Source organism: Tupaia chinensis, unplaced genomic scaffold, assembly GCF_000334495.1.
Source record: "Tupaia chinensis unplaced genomic scaffold, TupChi_1.0 Scaffold144281_1, whole genome shotgun sequence".
Taxonomy (NCBI): Eukaryota; Metazoa; Chordata; class Mammalia; order Scandentia; family Tupaiidae; genus Tupaia; species Tupaia belangeri.
Window position 1 is genome coordinate 80242 of NW_006204138.1, and position 19432 is coordinate 99673.

At 36.5% G+C, this 19432-nt stretch overlaps 3 protein-coding genes across 3 annotated transcripts; 2 read left to right on the forward strand and 1 right to left on the reverse strand.

Moving 5' to 3' along the window:
* Positions 1-232: 232 nt before the first annotated feature.
* LOC102483234 (olfactory receptor 52Z1) lies at positions 233-1207 on the forward strand. Its single transcript, XM_006166655.1, has one exon. It carries the CDS (start codon positions 233-235, stop codon positions 1205-1207), a length of 975 nt encoding a protein of 324 aa, XP_006166717.1.
* Positions 1208-5849: 4642 nt separating this feature from the next.
* Positions 5850-6800, reverse strand: LOC102481962 (olfactory receptor 52A5). Its single transcript, XM_006166652.1, has one exon. It carries the CDS (start codon positions 6798-6800, stop codon positions 5850-5852), a length of 951 nt encoding a protein of 316 aa, XP_006166714.1.
* A 9389-nt stretch (positions 6801-16189) lies between these two features.
* Positions 16190-17098, forward strand: LOC102483644 (olfactory receptor 52A5). The gene has a single exon (XM_014583452.1). The coding sequence runs from the start codon at positions 16190-16192 to the stop codon at positions 17096-17098; it is 909 nt and encodes a 302-aa protein (XP_014438938.1).
* The last annotated feature ends 2334 nt before the right edge of the window (positions 17099-19432 follow it).

A 19432-nucleotide genomic window follows, 5' to 3' on the forward strand; every position in this document is an offset into this window, starting at 1 on the left:
TGCTTTTAACATTATTCACTTTATTATTAGCTCTTTAAAACCATGATAACTTCTAGATCAGTGAAGTCTCTCTTGCGTATTATCCATAAACACTGAGTGGTCACAGATATTTTTCTTAAGAAAATTACTTAACAATAATGCAAAATTTACACTCGGACTCAAAAATTAATGTTCTCTCTTTCTCTCTCTTTTTTCTTTCAATTCCTGTTCCAATCAGAGGATAAGGTAATAGATGACAACCTCTTTAAACCACACTAACCTCAGAGATATCTGGTACACCATGGTTGGGATCCCAGGAATGGAAGATGCACACGTGTGGATCTCCATCCCCATCTGCTGCATGTACATAGTGGCTGTTGCAGGCAACACCTTCTTATTATTCCTAATCCTCACTGAGCGCAGTCTCCATGAACCCATGTACCTTTTCCTCTCCATGTTGGCTCTGGCAGATGTCCTTCTCTCCACAACCACCACACCAAAGATGCTAGCGATCTTCTGGTTCCAAGCTGGGGGGATATCTTTTGGTAGCTGTGTGACTCAGATGTTTTTCCTCCACTTCATCTTTGTGGCAGAGTCTGCCATATTGCTGGCCATGGCCTTTGATCGCTATGTGGCCATCTGTTACCCACTAAGATACACTACCATTCTAACGTTTTCAGTCATTAGGAAAATAGGTGTTGCAGCTGTGACTAGGAGTGTCTTCATCTGCTTTCCCCTGATCTTTTTAGTTTATCGGCTTAATTATTGTGGGAGGAACATTATTCATCACTCATACTGTGAGCATATGGGCATTGCCAGGCTGGCCTGTGACAGCATCAAGGTCAACATCTATTATGGGATGATTGTGGCTCTATTTTCCTTTTTCCTGGATGTGGTACTTATTCTCATCTCCTATGCTGTCATACTTTGTGCTGTGTTTAGAATTCCTTCTCGAGATGCTAGACTCAAGGCTCTGGGTACCTGTGGCTCCCATGTCTGTGTCATCCTCCTCTTCTACACACCAGCTTTCTTTTCCTTCCTTGCTCACCGATTTGGGGGCCACAGCATACCCCTTCATATACATATCCTCCTTGCTAATCTTTATGTAGTGGTACCCCCAACTCTGAACCCCATCATTTATGGGGTGAAAACCAAACAAATTCAAGAGAGGGCTAGTCACGTGTTTTTTTTGCACAAAATGTTTTGTTGGTACAGGTTAAATGGTTAAGTTCTTTCTTTCTCTAAGTACCTCAACTAAGGAGAAATACTTAAAGTTATTGTGTACATCTTCTATTATGCTTGTATTAGGGAGGAAGAGAACAGTAAATTTGTGAATAAATAAAATAATGTTAATGTTTTACTGTGTATGCTCCTTTTATTTAGGAAGGTACAAGAAAATGAGCATTTAATATAGTGTGCACTATTCAACTTAACTACAGTAGATTAAAAGCACAATGTTTAGATCAATGCAAAAAATCAGAAATAAAAATTTACCCACCCTTATATTATACAAATGAAGAGCAAAATTTCTAATAAAGCTAACAGATTTTCAGCTTGCTTCCCTACATGATCTCTGCAGTTCAGAAGAAATAGTTCCCACATATTTGTTGTCATAACTTAGTACTTGAGCATTTGGCCTCTGAATTTAAATTTTGAATTCAAATATAATTGGCCTTGGTTCAGAGTACTTGCATTTGGTGGGTATTTGTATGTTTATTTGTGTAATACACATAAAATATTGTATACTCTATGAGCTTGTAGAAAGGATTAAAAAAGGTGACTTATGGGTCAGCAGATGATGTGGTGGTGAATACTCTGTATCCCAAGTGGTCAATTGACTGATCATCCTTTTAGTCCCTGACCTAGAAGCTTAAATATTATGCCAGGCATGTGTATGTGTGTGCCAAAATACCAGGAAAAAATGGAGGAGAAAGAATTGTGGCATGACCAGCCCCCTGAGTGGTAATTTATCACTCGGCCTATCTCTCTATGTCTCTCTCCTCTCTGGCAAGTACATGTACTCTATGACAAAAAGCTAAGGAAGAAGAAATTATTTCTCATTAATATTAACCAAGTAATGATTGATTGATGTCATCAAAAATTCGCCTTGATTTGAAAAAAAAGTAACTTTGACCAAGCCTTAAGATAATCTTTGTGGGACCAGCAGTTAGCATAATGGCTATGTCACTGGACTCCCATGTGATCGACCGCGGTTTGCTTCCCAGACCTGGTGGCTTAAAATTCACGCTGGGCGCGTGTGCATGCACGCCCAAGATCCCAAGAGGAGTACGGAGGAGAAGGAATTGCGGCATGGCCATCCCCCCCGGGGGTGATTTTCTCGTTTTCTGTCTCTCTGTCTGTCTGGCGAGCACATACACCCTATAGCAAAAACCTCTCAAAAAAAAAAAAAAAAGATAATCTTTGTATTCAGACAGAATTTTATATAAATGAAAATTAATAAAAATCAACTTTATAAATATTTAGATTTAATCACACTTAACAATGGAAAAAAGAAAGGATTTATGTGAGAATCAAGGAGGTAAACATAAGTGCCAAAGTGGTGACTTATTAAAATTCTCAGAAATTAATATAAAACTGGACTGAAGAAGGACTGTGTGTCATATTTGGGCTAGGTAGATTGGTCCTCTACCTAGGCACGTGGTATAGCTTAAAGACATACTTAAGTTTGAGGAATGACAATTGTTAGAAGCTCACTTAAAAATGTGGCAGTGTGCAGTGTTAAAGGCACTCGTGACCAAGGAAGGGAGAATGTTTAGTAAGACTTCCTTCATTTGACTCCACAGTACCAGAAACACAGATTCATCATATCTCTTCTTTACTTTCAACCAGTTTCCATCTAAATGACAAATAATATAGGCAAGCATAAATACATGATTTTAAGATGTGAATCCAAAACAAGTGTAGCTTTTTTGATAAAGTCAAAGTTACAGGAAAGGAATTTGACAAACTTGGAGATCTATAGTTCAGTTTTCTACTTATGATGGTGCCTAGATTTGTTTGGCAGAAAGACAATAAAGGTATCTTTTAGATTCATCATTACTGGGGAATCTCTGCTCCAGTGCCATATTAGGAGACAAGAATCCATGGACATGAACACTAATATATACATAGCTACTCTCATATTATATAAATTATATTTTCTTTGTTTATTTTCCAAGTATTAATAATATTTAAAACTGTGGTCAGCAGGTGGCATAGTGGTTAAGGTGCTGGACTCCCACATGGTCTACTGCAGTTTGAGTCCTGGACCTGGCAGTCAGCTGGACATGTTTGCATGCATGCTCAAAATCCTTAGAGAGAATGGAAAAGAAGAGATGGTGGCATGGCCATCCCCACTGGGGGTGGAGGGTTATTGCTCACTTTCTGTCATTTTCTGTCTCTCCAGTGAGGGCATGCATCTTATAGCAAATAAATAAATAAATAAATAAATAAATAAATAAATAAATAAATAAATAAGTAAGTAAGTAAATAAGTAAAGATAAAAATAAAAAAAATATAAACCTAGAATATTCACTAATATCTTTCAACTCAATTTAAAGCTCCAGATTATGTTCTATTTATCTTCTTCCTTAACTTTTTAAAAATTTTTAAAATCCAGTTTGCCAGCGGGTAGGTATCCTTGTTGGAAAGACACAGAGAGAGCAGGAGAGAGAGAGAAATGGAGAAAGTTCTCCCTGTGGAGGATGGTCACACTACAATCCCTTCTCCTCTATTTCTATCTCTTTGGGGTTTGGGGCTTTTTCATATACTTTCCTGGCTTATTTTTCAAACTGCCGAGTCTGAGACTCAAACCATGTAGTTGGCCATGTGGTATCTAGACAAATTAATAACCAAGACCCTGAATGGACTCCACTTACACTTTTTAATTCCCAGAGGGCACATATACTCACCAGATAGAGGCAGAGACAGAGTGACAGATAAAAAGAGCTGGACGGAGACAACATCCCCACAGAGCCATAGTCATGCCCTCTCTTTGATATCTTTATCCTGTCAGGATTTGGGGCATGCATGCATATGTGCTTGTCATGTTTTTTTCAGCAATCAGGGTTAAAGTGCCGTGTGATATCAGCCATGTGGGTTCCAGCTCCCTTAACCATTAGGTTATGAGGCCAATCTTCTTTTAAAAAAAATATGTAATTTTCATCCCCAAAATGAGACATAGGAACCTAATACATCATAATTCAGTTTAATCATCTTTACCATACATTAAATAGGTAATGGAATTGGTGTGAGATGAAATTAAGCTATTGGGTTGTGGGAAAGTCCTGGCATATTTTTGCATAGAAATATACAGCATGACTTTAATGATGTAATATTAAAGCAATTTCACTATTTCATGATTAAATACAGTTTTACATTATTACTGTTAACATAGAGCCACATTATAGTTATGAAGAATTAGATTAGACCTTTTAAATTTTGTTTATATCTACCAGGTGTATATCTGTATTTTCTTAAGTAATCATTAACGTAAGAGGCTTTTTTTTATACATATTTCCCCATTAAATTTTTCCTCAGTCCTTACTTTGAAAAATTCCTTACAGTGAAAAATCACAAGACGTCATGAAAACTAGTAAAAATAGAGTCTATTCCAGTCACTGAGTATTTATGAAGTTTCATATATATAGCACAAAGTCAAATCAGACTAAATAGTAATATATTAAATTACTAGACATCCAGATTAATGTACAAAGCAAAAGGCACATTTTACTATAGCATAGTTTGAAATTACATGTGACTATGAATTAAAGAGAAAAAAACTGAGCCTGACTGGAACTTCAGTAAAGACAATCTGAGAGATACAGCAAGACACATCCGAGCATCATGTTGGGAATGAACATCATTTTATCAGGAAAGGAATTGGAAAAGGGGTTCCAGGTAGAGGATACATAACAATGAGGGTAAATGGATATGAAAATGTCTTATGAAGATAGTCATGCAGTGCCTAGTTGATGATGACACCCCACACAGTTGTGTGTAGGGCATATGACCTTGTCAAAATCTAGTCCAGAGCATGAGCACATTAAATAAAATGAAACTGCAGTTATTTTCCTTGAGTCTGACTTATGGGAACAGCTGGTGGTGTGGTGGTTAAGGTATCTGGTACCCACATGTCTGACTCTATAGTGAGAGTTCCAGAACCAGCTGCTAAAAAAACATGCCAGGCATATATGCGTGCATGCCCAAAGTCCTGAAAGGAGAGAGAGGTGTAGTAGAAGTGAATGCAAAAGATAATTTCTCAATGGGGAGTTCTTTCTCACATCCTTCCTCCCTATCTCTGCCTCACTCCAATGATTACAATAACATTCTGGAAAAAAAAAAGGCTTTATGAAATACATTTTGGAAAAGTGGAAATTATGACACTATTGTGAAACATGAATTAAAAACTACATGCTTCAATTGTTGCTATAGTAAAGAACATTATGGCTTCAACAATGATGACAAAATGATGATTAGTGTGATCCTAAATGGTAGTAAAAATAACAAACGACGATAATCCATTGGACTGAATTTCATATGCAATAGTTTTAATGCTATTGAAAAAGCCGAGACTAAGATATTAACATTTTAAGTTGATTTTAAAAGATTTTTGTTACTCAGAGTTGAACTATAAATAATTGGTGTCATTGTAGTATTATGTGTTACTGGTTGATTAAATGTAATTTGTTCTTTTTTATTCTGTAATGAAGTGGAATTGTTTAAGTAGTAAAGTCTTACTGACTTGAATGTAAAACAGTAAATTCATATTTCAATGCATAATGGACTTGAGAAATCACAGATTCCTCACCAAGGTAAGAATTTCTTCAGAAAGAATTTTTATTATTTAAATCAAAATGAGACAAATTAGGTCAAGAAGTATCCTTATGGTGAAAAATCTTAGAAAGCCCAACTCGAATCTGTTTGGTCTTTATTCCATAAACAATAGGATTGAGCAGAGGTGGGACCAGCAGGTAAAGGTTAGACAGAAGAATGTGAATGTAGGAAGGGATGTGGAATCCAAACCTGTGGGTAAAGAAGGAGAAGAAAGCCAGGAGATAAAACTCAAGGAACACACAAATGTGGGCAATGCAGGTATTGAAGGCCTTCAGCCTTGCTTCCTTCTGGGGCAGACTGAAGACAGTGATGAAGATTCTGATGTAGGAGAGTGTGATGAAGATGATATCGATTCCAAGAATACTGAAAGCCACAAACAGACCATAGATCTTGTTGACTCGAATATCATCTGCTGCCAACTTTACGATGGCCATGTGCTCACAGTAGGAATGGGAGACCATGGTAGTCCAGTAGTATTTCAGCCGGCATTTGATGAGGACCAGACATGGAGCAACAAGGAGAGCTGCTCTGAGTGTCACCCCAACCCCAATGTGAGTGAGAAGTTGGTGGGTAAAAATGGTGGCATGTCTCAGAGGATCACAAATTGCCACATAGCGGTCCATTGCCATGGCTAGCAAGATACCTGACTCGATACACTGAAATGTGTGGATGAGCCACATCTGCAAGAGACAGGCATCAAAGTATATCTGTGGCATGTGAAACCAGAATATTCCCAGCATTTTGGGTAAGATGCAGGTACTGAGAGCAATGTCTGTTGCTCCAAGCATGGCCAGGAAGAGATACATGGGCTCATGGAGACTGCGCTCAGATTTGATGATGGCCATAAGCAGGGAATTTCCAAGCAGAGATATGATGTACATGGCACAGAAAGGAATCCCAATCCAGAACTGCACAGACTCCAAGCCTGGGATCCCAAGCAGTGTCAGCACCGAGGGCATGAAGATTGTTCTATTGAGCTGGAGCATGTTAGTATGCTCCTTGACTTACAGCTTCTGATTCAGAATGGCAGTGTACCTTGATAATCTTGCTTCTGTTTTCTGTTCTTACCTAGATTTAAACAGCCATATATTGGATGTGATTTCACACTGCATGTTTTTTTTTAAGACATACCCCGTTTACTGATGTGCCAGTTAAGTAGGTCCAGGAAAGTAAGTATAAGCTCCCAGAATGATTTATCACAGACATACATTCCAGTGATCGGCTTGTATAATCGTGGGGGCTGTCTGTCCAATCTGATTCCAGAGTTCTCATTCAGAAAATAAACACGACAAGAAGCTAGACCTTTCCAGGCATGGAATAAAGTAGATTAGACCTAAGCCCATTCTTAAGACCTCCAGATAATTTACTTTATTTGAAGTTAGCAGATTAGGGCTTTTCAGTATGTCTGTATGGTGGATGACATTACTGTGCAACGGTTGTAGCTGGGGGAAAAAGTCTGTCAAATGCATGAAGAAGAAATAAAAAAGCTGATTTCAGGACAGTAGGTGGTGTGGTGGTTAAGCCAGGTGGATTCCCACATGGCCAACCGTGGTTCAAGTTCTAGGTCTAGTGGCTTGAAAATCACACTGGGCAAGTGTACCCAAGTTTTCAAGGAGTGAATGGAGAAGACCATTCCACCTCACTTTCATTCTCTGTTTTTCTCTGTCTCTTTCCTTTATGGTGAGCACATTTGCCTATGGCCTAACTTAAAAAAAAAAAACTAATTACACTTAATATTTGATTAGTGCTTTTTAGTCTAATGTTATCAACTTGGTATACAGAGAACTTTTAAGTTTTTTATTATAAATAATAACAAAATAGCAATTTTCACTAGGAAACAAAACAAATGAAAAACTAGGTATCTTCCTATTCCTTCAAACATCCTAATTCATTCAGTGTCTCCAGCATATAAATCTAGTGTCTGAATGTCTCTCCATTCTCTCATCTCTTGTTCTTAACTACTGTTCTATCTCTCTTGCTTACCTGAAAATATTGCTGAAATATTATCCTCCTTTTTAATCTTAGATGTTCTGCCTAATTCACACTACATTATGCAATCCAATTTTTCATTTAATTTTTAACTTTTTAAATTCTTGATAGCATTTGTACCCACACAAGGGAGAGAGAAAAAGAGCAAGAAGGCCATCCTCAACAGTGTCTTGTCTTACCTGATTCCTTTTCCCCTGCTCTACAATATTTGAGAAACTTAGAATCTGGGATGTTTCCAGCACTACAGTTTAGTTCAGTATAACAAAGACTGCCACAGAGGGTGAGATCAAAGGTTGTTTTTTTTTAATAAAATGTAGAAATATTATGTAGCTATAATATGTTATACTTCCTAGCATATGGTCACATACAATTTTCTGATATCTGCATTCTGTCTGTCTACAAGATAAAACTTTATAAGAGCAAAATACTTGAATCCATGACTCGAAAATAATTGTCAGTAATAATGCGTGGCATGTAGAAAGCACTTTATAACTACATCATTAATCTTACCATTGACATTAACTTCAATGCTCCTTACAACCTTGATATTACTGGTTAAGAAATGTATTTTGAATTGTATAATATATTTCAAAATGCTACAATGTACTGTTTATAATTTCTAGTGCTCGCCTCCTTCTTTTAGATTTTCTTCGTCTCTCACTTATCACATGAAAAATACTTGTTTATTATTCAACTCTCAGGTCAAGCATCACCTTCTCTGTGAAATGACTCCTGATGACATTAAGTGGAGATTCAGTGCCCTCAATAAATTAATACATAAATTAATCAGTAGTTTCTATTGTGTTCACAATAAAAATTGACTGTTTAATGAGTACAATTAATTGGAAATTAATGAATTCAACAGATTTTGAAATTTTCTGAGTTGGTTAAATATCAGAACTACATAAATTGTGACAAATGTGCAAGTTTACTCACCCTGCTCCTGAGTGCATACCTGCCAAGAGGAATGGAAAACATTAGGAGGAGAATCACATTAAAAATGCTAATAATTTCAGTATCTTCATGAATAAACTTACTCTCTTTTTGGTACAGTTTGCCATTCCAGTAATGGTAAGAGTTAGAGTACATACCTGTTTTATCTGAGGATGTAAAGAATTTAGTGTTAAGTGATGAAAAAAATGAGGGACAGATGACCTGCTACACCAAGAAGAAATCCATACTGTTTTATAATATTCCTCATGTCCAAGAAGTAATGCCTTCTTAAATAGTATTCTTCTTTGCAGAAGTCTACTCAGAGCTGGTTCTTATTTGGAACTACCCCCTTAGGTACAGCTTAGGTTCAATTCTCTGTACTCCCTTTGGATTTTATGTCAACATTTCTCTTTAAATCTCATGGTATCTACGGGAACACATACACCCTTAATGACCCAGCCTACTTACGTGCACATACCTATTTCTACTAGTCATGATTCGATGAAAATAAAAAAGTCCGTTCCCAGAAGCAAATAAAGAACAAAACTACTATCAGTATTTGGGCAAGAGCTATGATGTAATGCAATTCTTCTGAGGAATGGATGAATGCCAAAACTTTTTTTTAATGAATTAATTTACATTCTCTCACTGAGCATTGTCACAGCATACAAAATGTGATTTCCCATCCAGAATACACTGCATAGTGGCTTAATCATACATGTTATTATCAATAGTTTCATATATATGTATATTTATGTGTATATATATTTCCCCTTATTTCTCACCCTCTGCCATTTCCTACCCTCCTCCCACACTATCTCAGGTGTCCAAGGTGTTTTCCATTCCTTTCCCCCCCCACACATTTTATTGATCAGCAGCATTTCTTAAATAATCTAACTACTTTTAAAAGCAAGTTCAGCTGATAGATACATATCTGTGAATACATGTCTGACTTTAGGTGTGAAACTCTGAGCAAAATAAATATGCTATAAGGTAGCTCCTAGCTAATGCTTTATAGCTTACCATGGTCACTAATTATGTATTTTCTGCTATATTTTTTAATTTGAAGAAAAGCAGTTTTAGCTTCAATAATTTAAAGAAATGCTAAGAAACTATGCTTAAAACTTAATGCCAAGAAACAGGTTGGGATTCTGTGTACCTACTATTTGAACAAAACTTTCTACATAGGATAAAAAATAATAATTTATTTTAACATTATTACTATTTTCAGTTGTATGGGGAAGGCAAATATTAGGCATTGCAAGTCTCCACATCCCTCATGCCCTAAATCTCAGTGAATCTTTCCCCAGAAAGATTAGAGAAGTAAGTCTCAGTCTGGGGTTCCTCTACATTCAAGTTAACAAAGGAAAGGTAAAGAACTGGCATCAGAACCAGAGGATACATATGCTGGCTTGGAATGACTCTGACAACAGAATGCGTACCTGGTGGGAAGAGGTCAATTCCAATTCTAAGACATCATTGTTGATATACTCAGGGCCATATAATTTAGTATCATGGAATGGAAACTGACATGTCAAAATAGTTTGTCCTTCCCAAAAAGAGTGACCTAAATAGTCTTGCAATATCTACTTGGATCCCATGCAATTTTTCATGGATAACGATGCCTTACTTCTAAAGGTCATCTCTTGTTGTTGTCAAACAGATGTAAATCCCAATATCTGTATTCAACTATGCTCTCTTCCATATGCACTGATTCATAAAAACAGTTTCATTGTGTTGCACCAAAGTAGTATTGTTTTACACAAAGTAGAGTTACACTAATTCTTTTATTTATATATTTTAAAATTTATTTATTTCTTTTTCATTTCATTTTCTTCCATACATTCAATCACATTATTATTTGTCTACAAAATGGATATTTCTCCCTAGTACTGTTGATAAAACTATGAACGAAATATCTTCAACATATAATATCACACTTCTTAGTGCCATTAATGCTTTGCCCCCCCGCCCCCCCCCCCCCAGATGTCCTTCCTCAGACCCTTCTCTTTCACACACACTCACACTATATCTGGTATTTACATCTATATACTGTGTTTCTATATCCTTTAGACAAAACTAATTCTTAATGTCTATACTCTCCCCCAACTGGTTATTTAAAATTCTCTTTTCTTTTCTTTCTTTCTTTATTGTAAGATGGAATTTCTGTGTGTCAAAGTCCTCCTGCCTCAGCATCCCATGAACTGAGGTTACAAGCAGACACCAATGTGCCCAACTTAGTCCTGCTAGAAAAAAGCCAGGGCTGCTCATGTTGATTTAGCCTCCTGACCAGCAGTCTTGATGTGTGCACAACTGAAGTTAGACCTACAGTTCTCATTGTAATATCTGAAACATAAAAGATTGAATGAATGTAGTGTTTATTGGTGTACATAGTGAAAGTGTTGTTGGTCTAGGGAGAGTACTTTCTAGTTTCTGAGGGAAGGACAATTTTCCTATAAATGTATTTTTGCCTTTTACAAATAGTCCTGAGAGACAGATAAATAAAATATATGTCTTGCTTCATGACTGACAGGGATCACTGATCTGTATGTTCAGAGCCATTTCTGGTTTTAGATAAATATCCTTCCCCTATTCATGTGTTCTTTCAGCCTTATTTTTCTTACTTATAAAGTGACAACATTGGCTTCCTGTGTTTAAAATTTTTATCTGTCCTAACTTTCTACACTCTGTCATTTGACCATGAATAATTTGCATACAGAGAACCTGCACAAGTGCTCCCTGTAATCTCAAATGTGATAGAAGTCCTCAGGAAAGAGTCTTCAACTTTACTCTCCATAAAGAGTGGTTAAAGGGAATAGAAGATGAATATTTTGGTCATTTCTGTAAGTTATGAATTCATTAGTTAACACTTTTTTTTTTTCCAGTTCCCATAGTTCCTCCTCAGGTTCTTCCTCTAGTTGCGTGACATTAGAAAAATGCAATCATTTTCAGAACCTTAAACACTATATTTCCTGCAGATGAAGTACTGTAACACAATTTTGTGCATTTTGTCAGTGTCTCATGATTAGAAAAGGAACTAGAATATAAAGTATTTACAGATAAGAAAAATAAGGATTTTTTATTTTAATGCCTTGCCTCTTTCTGAAATACAATAGTTTATTTTGGTGTAGAAGTTTTAGTATTGAAGTTGTGTCCTTGCTTTCATTATTTAATTCTAAGATTGACCTTCAACACCTATGTCCTCAGTCAGCCATGTCGGTGTCCGGTGCCATCTGCTGGCTCCCGTATACTTCAGTATATTACTAAGAGCATTAGGCCCAGCTGCAGGGATGTGGATTGTTGAGAAGCTGTTTCTCTGAGTTTTATTTTTTATTTATTTATTTTATTTGGTAGAGGTTTTTGCTTTTGAGCACGCACTTGCTGGAGAGAGAGAGAGATGGAGACAGTGAGATGGAAAGTGTTAATTCACCTCCCAGGTAAGATGGACATACCACAATTCCTTCTCCATTTCCTGGGATCTTAGGCATGCATGTACATGGGCTGGGTGTGAGTTTCAAGCCACTATGTCCAGGACTCCAATCATGATTGTCCATGTGGGAGTTCAGCAACATAATCCCTACATCATCTGCTGGTCCCAGGCCCTAGTTTTGCTTCAGATTTAACCTGAAAGCTGGGACCATTGTTGCACATCTGTAATTGAGACTAATGGGAGGCTGAAGCAGGATGATTGCAACATGGAGAGATTCAATCTTACCAAAGACAGTGTTTGAAAGAATATTTGGGAGAAAGTACAGACCTTATGATTATAACTCCATTTTGTATAAATGACACTATTTTGGTATAAGACAATGAGAACCTATTCTGTGAGTCAGTTCATATGGAAGACTGGATAACTGACTCTGGTGGTTGGCATTTGCATGGAATTTGTTGCTCAAAATGGAAAATCCCCAGAGATTATTTCTGTAAGTAAGACAAGTTATTTGGGAAAAAAGAAGTCTATGGTGTCCAGGAATTCTTCTCCAGAGTGTTTAGATCGAGCTGGGAAGAACAATTCGTTTTGACATGTCACTTTCAATTTCAAGAGATTAAGTTATGAATATCTGAATATATTAGAAACATTTTGTAACTGAAATTGATTTTTTCCCACTATTCTTACATTCAATTTTAGGAGTCTTTCGAAGCAAGAGTAAGTATTCTCTAGTGCTTCATATTATTTCTTTACCTCTCCTATAGCAACTCCTTTGTTAAGGGCAGCCCAAGTCTGAAACTTACCTTCAGCCCTTATGGAAGTGCTGATAATGCTTTTGTTCTATATTTTCCTTTAGGAATGAGCTTTTTTTTTGCATTGAGTCTCACTATGGCCTGAATAAATGTTTTCATATAGAAGACTGTAGTTTTATTTATTCATTTATTTACTTTAGAGAGATTTTTAAAATAAGGTGTGTGCACTCGCTGGAGAGAAAGAGAGAGACAGAGAAACAGAAAGTAAAAACCACTCTCTCCCTCTCAGTGTGGATGGCCATGCCACAGTCCTTTCTCCTCCATTCTCTTCTTCCTACATTGGGCATGTGTGAGTTGCAAGCTGCCTGATCAGGAACTCGGACAGCAGTTAGCTAACTGGAAGTTCAGCGATGTAATCGTTACACCATTTATTTGCTAGTCCCAGAAGACCAGAATATATGGTGTGCATGTGTTAGTATAGGTACTTGTGAGACTAAGAAATATTTAGACACAGTCCAAAGAGAATATGGAAAACTGAACCTATAATTATACATTAGGGTTTTGGTTCAAATAAGTGCTGGCTCTGAGTAGACTTATTGAAAAACTTACTTAGTATGAGATATACCCTGGGACATGAGGAGTGTTAAAAAGTAGTTTTGATTTCTTCTTGGTCTAGTGGGGGTTTACACTTGCATTTCTTCTCTCATCAGTAGTAAAATTCTTCACATCTTCAACTAATACAGGTATGTACTCTTGATCTAGTCACCATAGGAATAATAAGCTGTAACAAAAAGAGACAAAGCTTATAGTGGGTTGTCAGAAAGATCATGGCATATTGCTGCATAGAAAAACAACAAAACAAAACAAAATACATTATGAATTTTCTGATAACTCGATACTAAGATTCTTAACATTTTATTTTCTATATCGGTTCTTTACTTTTCCTAATTTTAGCCTTCCATTCTCCTCTACACTTGTGGTCCTACCAACAGGGCAAGTAGACATGTGTCTATATCAATATTTGAATAGTTTTTATGTTTAAAAAATTCAGAGAGTAGAAGAGACACTAAAAAAATCAGGACATGAGTCTTCTGAAATAGAAACCACAAGTTGTGGCATTTTGAATTATTTTATGAATTTCCAAAATGCATTTCCTCATCACTAATAAATTCAGGAAGAGAGTTAAAATGAATGCCAATGATAATATTTATAGGCTAGATATATAGAGCTTCTTATGTGCCAAGCATTCTTGGAAACATATTATTTTCAAAACATATTTCCAAGCCATTCAATCTTAACCACTTTGCTATAAGGTATTTTTTTTTTATGTAGATGGAGTACGTGACACAGTTAATCATGTGTGAGCTTTGTAATGGGAAGTACAAAATACTACAGCTATGTAATATTCTTACATTTATTAAAGGCAAAACAAAAAAAGGAAACAACAACCACACTTTAAAAAATAAAATTCTTGGCCCAGTTCTGTATGCTGTACTGGACTTCCAGAAACTGCAAAATGATCATGGTTCAGAACCTATGGTCAGTTAATGTTAAACATGTCAGGCTTAAAAACCTTGATAAAGTAGGGTTCTGGAAAAAGGGATTCCATGTGACAAACCCTACAAAGGGTGCATCTATCTCTCTTAACCTCTCTCTTGTTCTTTTTTTGGTATATGCTTATGCCAACATGAATAAAAATTTTAAAATGCTTAAATTTTTTCAAAACTTTGGATTGCATAGTAAATTGTAAACTAAGAGGTGGGATGATCTATGAATTAGCAGGAGGGTCAAATATCTATAGGCAAGCAGGAGAGATTAAGAACAGTAGTAATGGAGACAGAGACCAGAGAATGGAAAGATCTTCAGAGACTAGTATAAGTAAGGGAGCCCTTGAATGAATGCAGTGATTTGAAAAAATGGAAAAACCATTTTTCCAACATTGGTTTGCACCAGTTTTGCACCAAAATTTGATATTTTCTATCATTTAAAAATAATAGGTTCTAGGTAAGGTGTGATGCATTTTTCTATTTTTTTAAATGCAAAAATGTCATGACTTTCCCAAAAACCCAGTATGTATTCATATAAATGTTCTCCCTGTGTGACTGTTGCACATTAGTTTTATTTTTAACACTGAACTGAAAATGACTGATTAAATATAATTAATATCACCTTTTAATTTCCCCATTATGAGTTAATAATGGGAAAATTGAGAATACTATACACATCCTCATCAACAGAAAATAAACCATATCCATGTCCCACAAATATCTTCCCTCTCCATTTTTCCCCCAGATTTCCTTTCCTTTACTCTTCCTTTCCCACCCTCTCCTTCCACTTTGTCCCTAGTGTCCATAACAATTTTTAATGCTTTTATGTCCTCCAGTCTTTCAGTTTCTACCATAGAGTGCAGATAGTCAGTATATGTTAATGGAGATATACAATATCTCTATTACATAGCCTGACTTAAAAATCAGTAACAAATCTTCCATATTCATCCATTTTCTATCAAATTTCAAGGCCTTGTTTTTTATGGCTGGATAACATTCCATGGAGAATATGTGCCATTCAACATCTGTATGCCGCCTTCATGAGTTTTTAAAATGACATTTGTAAACTGGAATTACCCAGTAGACTATAATCTCCCTGTGATTAAAGAGACTCCTACATAAATTTTATTTACCCAATTCTTACTGTGGCTCCTGAATAACAAGTATTCCTTTCAAGTACTTCTGCCTAACCTTTTGACTGAATAAATAAACTTATCTGGGTAAGGACACAAAGCCGAAGATAGATATTATATTTCAGTTAAGTATCTATAAACTATTATAGAAAATCAAATTAACACTCAATGGTGTATTTTTAAATTATATACACAGATCACACACCAACACATTACTAGGAATGTGTCTTCTCTCTAGATGGAACTGTGTGTCTGTGTGCATTATATATTTGCTGTTACGTATGTGACACAGAGAAAGACAGAGGTATAATGTAGACAGGCGCAGAGAGAGATGCAGAGAAAAACAGAGAAAGAATATAAGAAAGAGAGAGACAAGAACTGAAATCTGATGTGAATTGCACAGAGAGCTCATATATGTTATCCTGAACTTGCTTAAGTGACACATAGTAAAACAGTATGTCCAAAAGTGCATGTGAAAACATGTCAAATATATGGCTGTAAATCTAGGTGAGACCAGAAAACAGAAACAAGACACTGGAGGGAAACTGCCATTCTGAATCAGAAGCTGTGAGTCAGAAGCTCTACGCCAACATGCTCCAGGTCAATGACACAGTCTTCATGCCCTCGGTGCTGACACTGCTTGGGATCCCAGGGTTGGAGTCTGTGCAGTTCTGGATTGGGATTCCATTCTCTGCTATGTATATCATTGCTGTGTTTGGAAATTCCCTGATTCTGGTCATCATCAAAGCTGAGCGCAGTATCCATGAGCCCATGTATCTCTTCCTAGCCATGCTTGGAGCAACAGACATTGTTCTCAGTACCTGCATCTTACCCAAAATGCTAGGAATATTCTGGTTTCGCATGCCACAGATACATTTTGATGCCTGTCTCTTGCAGATGTGGTTTATCCACACATTCCAGTGTATTGAGTCAGGTATCTTGCTAGCCATGGCAATGGACCGCTATGTGGCAATTTGTGATCCTCTGAGACATGCCACCATTTTTACCCACCAGCTTCTTACTCACATTGGAGTTGGAGTGACACTCAGAGCAGCTCTTCTTGTAGCTCCATCTCTGGTCCTCATTAAATGCCGATTGAAATTCTACTGGACCACTGTGGTCTCCCATTCCTACTGTGAGCACATGGCTGTTGTAAAGTTGGCAGCAGATGATATTCGAGTCAACAAGATCTATGGTCTGTTTGTGGCTTTCAGTATTCTTGGAATCGATATCATCTTCATCACACTCTCCTACATCCGAATCTTCATCACTGTCTTCAGTCTGCCCCAGAAGGAAGCAAGGCTGAAGGCCTTCAACACCTGCATTGCCCACATTTGCGTGTTCCTTGAGTTTTATCTCCTGGCTTTCTTCTCCTTCTTTACCCACAGGTTTGGATTCCACATCCCTTCCTACATTCACATTCTTCTGTCTAACCTTTACCTGCTGGTCCCACCTCTGCTCAATCCTATTGTTTATGGGGTAAAAACCAAACAGATTTGAGATCATGTTTCCAAGATTTTTCACCACAAAGATTCTCTATGAGCCTATTAATCTCATTTTATTTTTTTTAAATAACAAAAAGTCCTCCTGAAAGAGCCTTTTTCTTAAGCGGTTTCTAATTTCTCAAAGATCATTTTGTGTTGAAATATTAACTTTTTGTTTGATATTAAAGACTTCTAACAGTTTCACTTATTCTAGTTACAAAGGTGATTGAAACTTGTAGAGCTAATTGTATTTAATTGAAAAATAAAATAAAAGGCAACAATTATAAAGATTCATTTACAGATTAATTAGTTATGAGTAGTGACCACTTTCATTATTTTTTTTTAATTTTATTTATTTATTTTTTTGAGAGGTTTTCACTACAGGGCGCGTGCACTCACCAGAAAGACAGAGACAGAGAAACAGAAAGTGAGAAATCAGGCGGGATGGCCACGCCGCAATCCCTTCTCCTCCATTCTCCTTTCAGGATCCTGGGCACGCATGCACACGTGCCCGGCGTGAGTTTTAAGCCACCGGGTGCAGGACGCGAACTGCAGTCGACTACATGGGAGTCCAGCGACATAGCCATTACGCTAACTGCAGGTCCCTACCCTTTTTTATTTTTTAAATTAATTTATCTTTTTTTTTCTTGAGAGTTTTTTTGCTACAGGGTATGTGCGCTTGCCAGAGAGACAGAGAGAGACAGAGAGTTACGATTACAAATCATGCCATCCCACACACCCCATGGTTTGGTCATGCTGCAATCCCTTCTCCTCCATTGTCCTCTCGGGATCTTGGGCACCCACACACAAGGGCCCGGCATGAGTTTAAGCCACCGGGTCTGGGACTCGAACCATGGTTGACTACATGGGAGTTCAGCAACATAGCCATTATACTAACTGCTGGTCCCTCATTTTTATTTCTTATGTGAAATTTCCAGAGAGAGACAGAGAGTTACGATTACAAATCATGCCATCCCACACACCCCATGGTTTGGTCATGCTGCAATCCCTTCTCCTCCATTTTCTTCTCAAGATTTTGGGCATTCATGCACTCACATTGGTGTGAATTTTGAGCCACCATGTCCAGGACTCCAAATGGTGTCAGCCATGTGGGAATCCAACATCTTAAATACCACACCAACTGTTTGTCCTGGAACCACTTTTAGAATCATCACTAAAAACTAATATATTATATCTGCTCTGAAATTCATAGCATTGAAACTACTGCCTATAAAATTCAATATAAAGTAATTTAATAATAATGTGTATAAAACTAAATCACTTTTACTTTTATTTAAAATTATAATAATCATTATTTTTATCATCACCATTGAATTCCTAAGGTTCTTCACTGAATGATTATGAATAGCAATGGTTTAAGACTTTTAATTTATGCATAGAAATACAGTCATAATTACTTTGTTTCTAAAACATATTTCATAAAACCTTTAACAAATAATTTTTACAGTGTTATTAATAGAACGTGGAACACCAATAAAAAGTTTGGATTGAAGACAAAGTTAATGTTGGATAAATAATAGTTAATATAATTAATTTATGCTAATATAGTATTCAGAAGTGAAAAAATTTATTATGCAATCAAGTTTTATAACCATAGCAGAAATGAAAAGCAAAATATTCTGCAAGTGACACTGTATTTTTCAATAATTGTGTTCATGGATTTGTTATGTTTGCATTTCCCCAGAACTAATATGCAAAATAATTATCACAAATGTAAATGAATGCAAAATATCTCCTAAATGCTTAGGAGATTTTTATCTTTTTCATTTTTTGATATTACTTTTTTAGAATTACTTTATTTATTTATTTATTGTAATTTGACCAGAGAGAGACTGAGATAGAGAGAGCGACAGAAAGTAAGAAAGCAAGCTGTCAGGTCTGGGACATGAACCACAGTCAGCCATGTGGGAGTCTAGTACCCTTTACCACCTTGACACCTGCCAACCCCAGGGGACTTCTATCTTAACATGATGTCTTCTATGCAGGTTTTTTTTTATGTATTAGAGACTTTTTCGGCATAGAAGTTTTAAATATAAATGCATGTGCAGGTGGTAAAGACAAGTATTCATGGAGATTATTGACTATGACCTTATTATACAACCAACCAGTGGCAAATGACAGCACTTGGAATACGTAGGAATATGGCTTTGGAGCCTGTAACTCACTCTGAATACTACCTGTTGGCTAGTATATGTCTACATCATGTCCTTTGATATGAACCTGAAAAATTCATATTCAAGTTTTTGAAGTATTTTTTGTTTTGGGTGTTTGGGTATTGTTTTTTTGTTTTGTTTTGTTTTGTTTTTCCTGTAAGGCCTGTATACTTGCT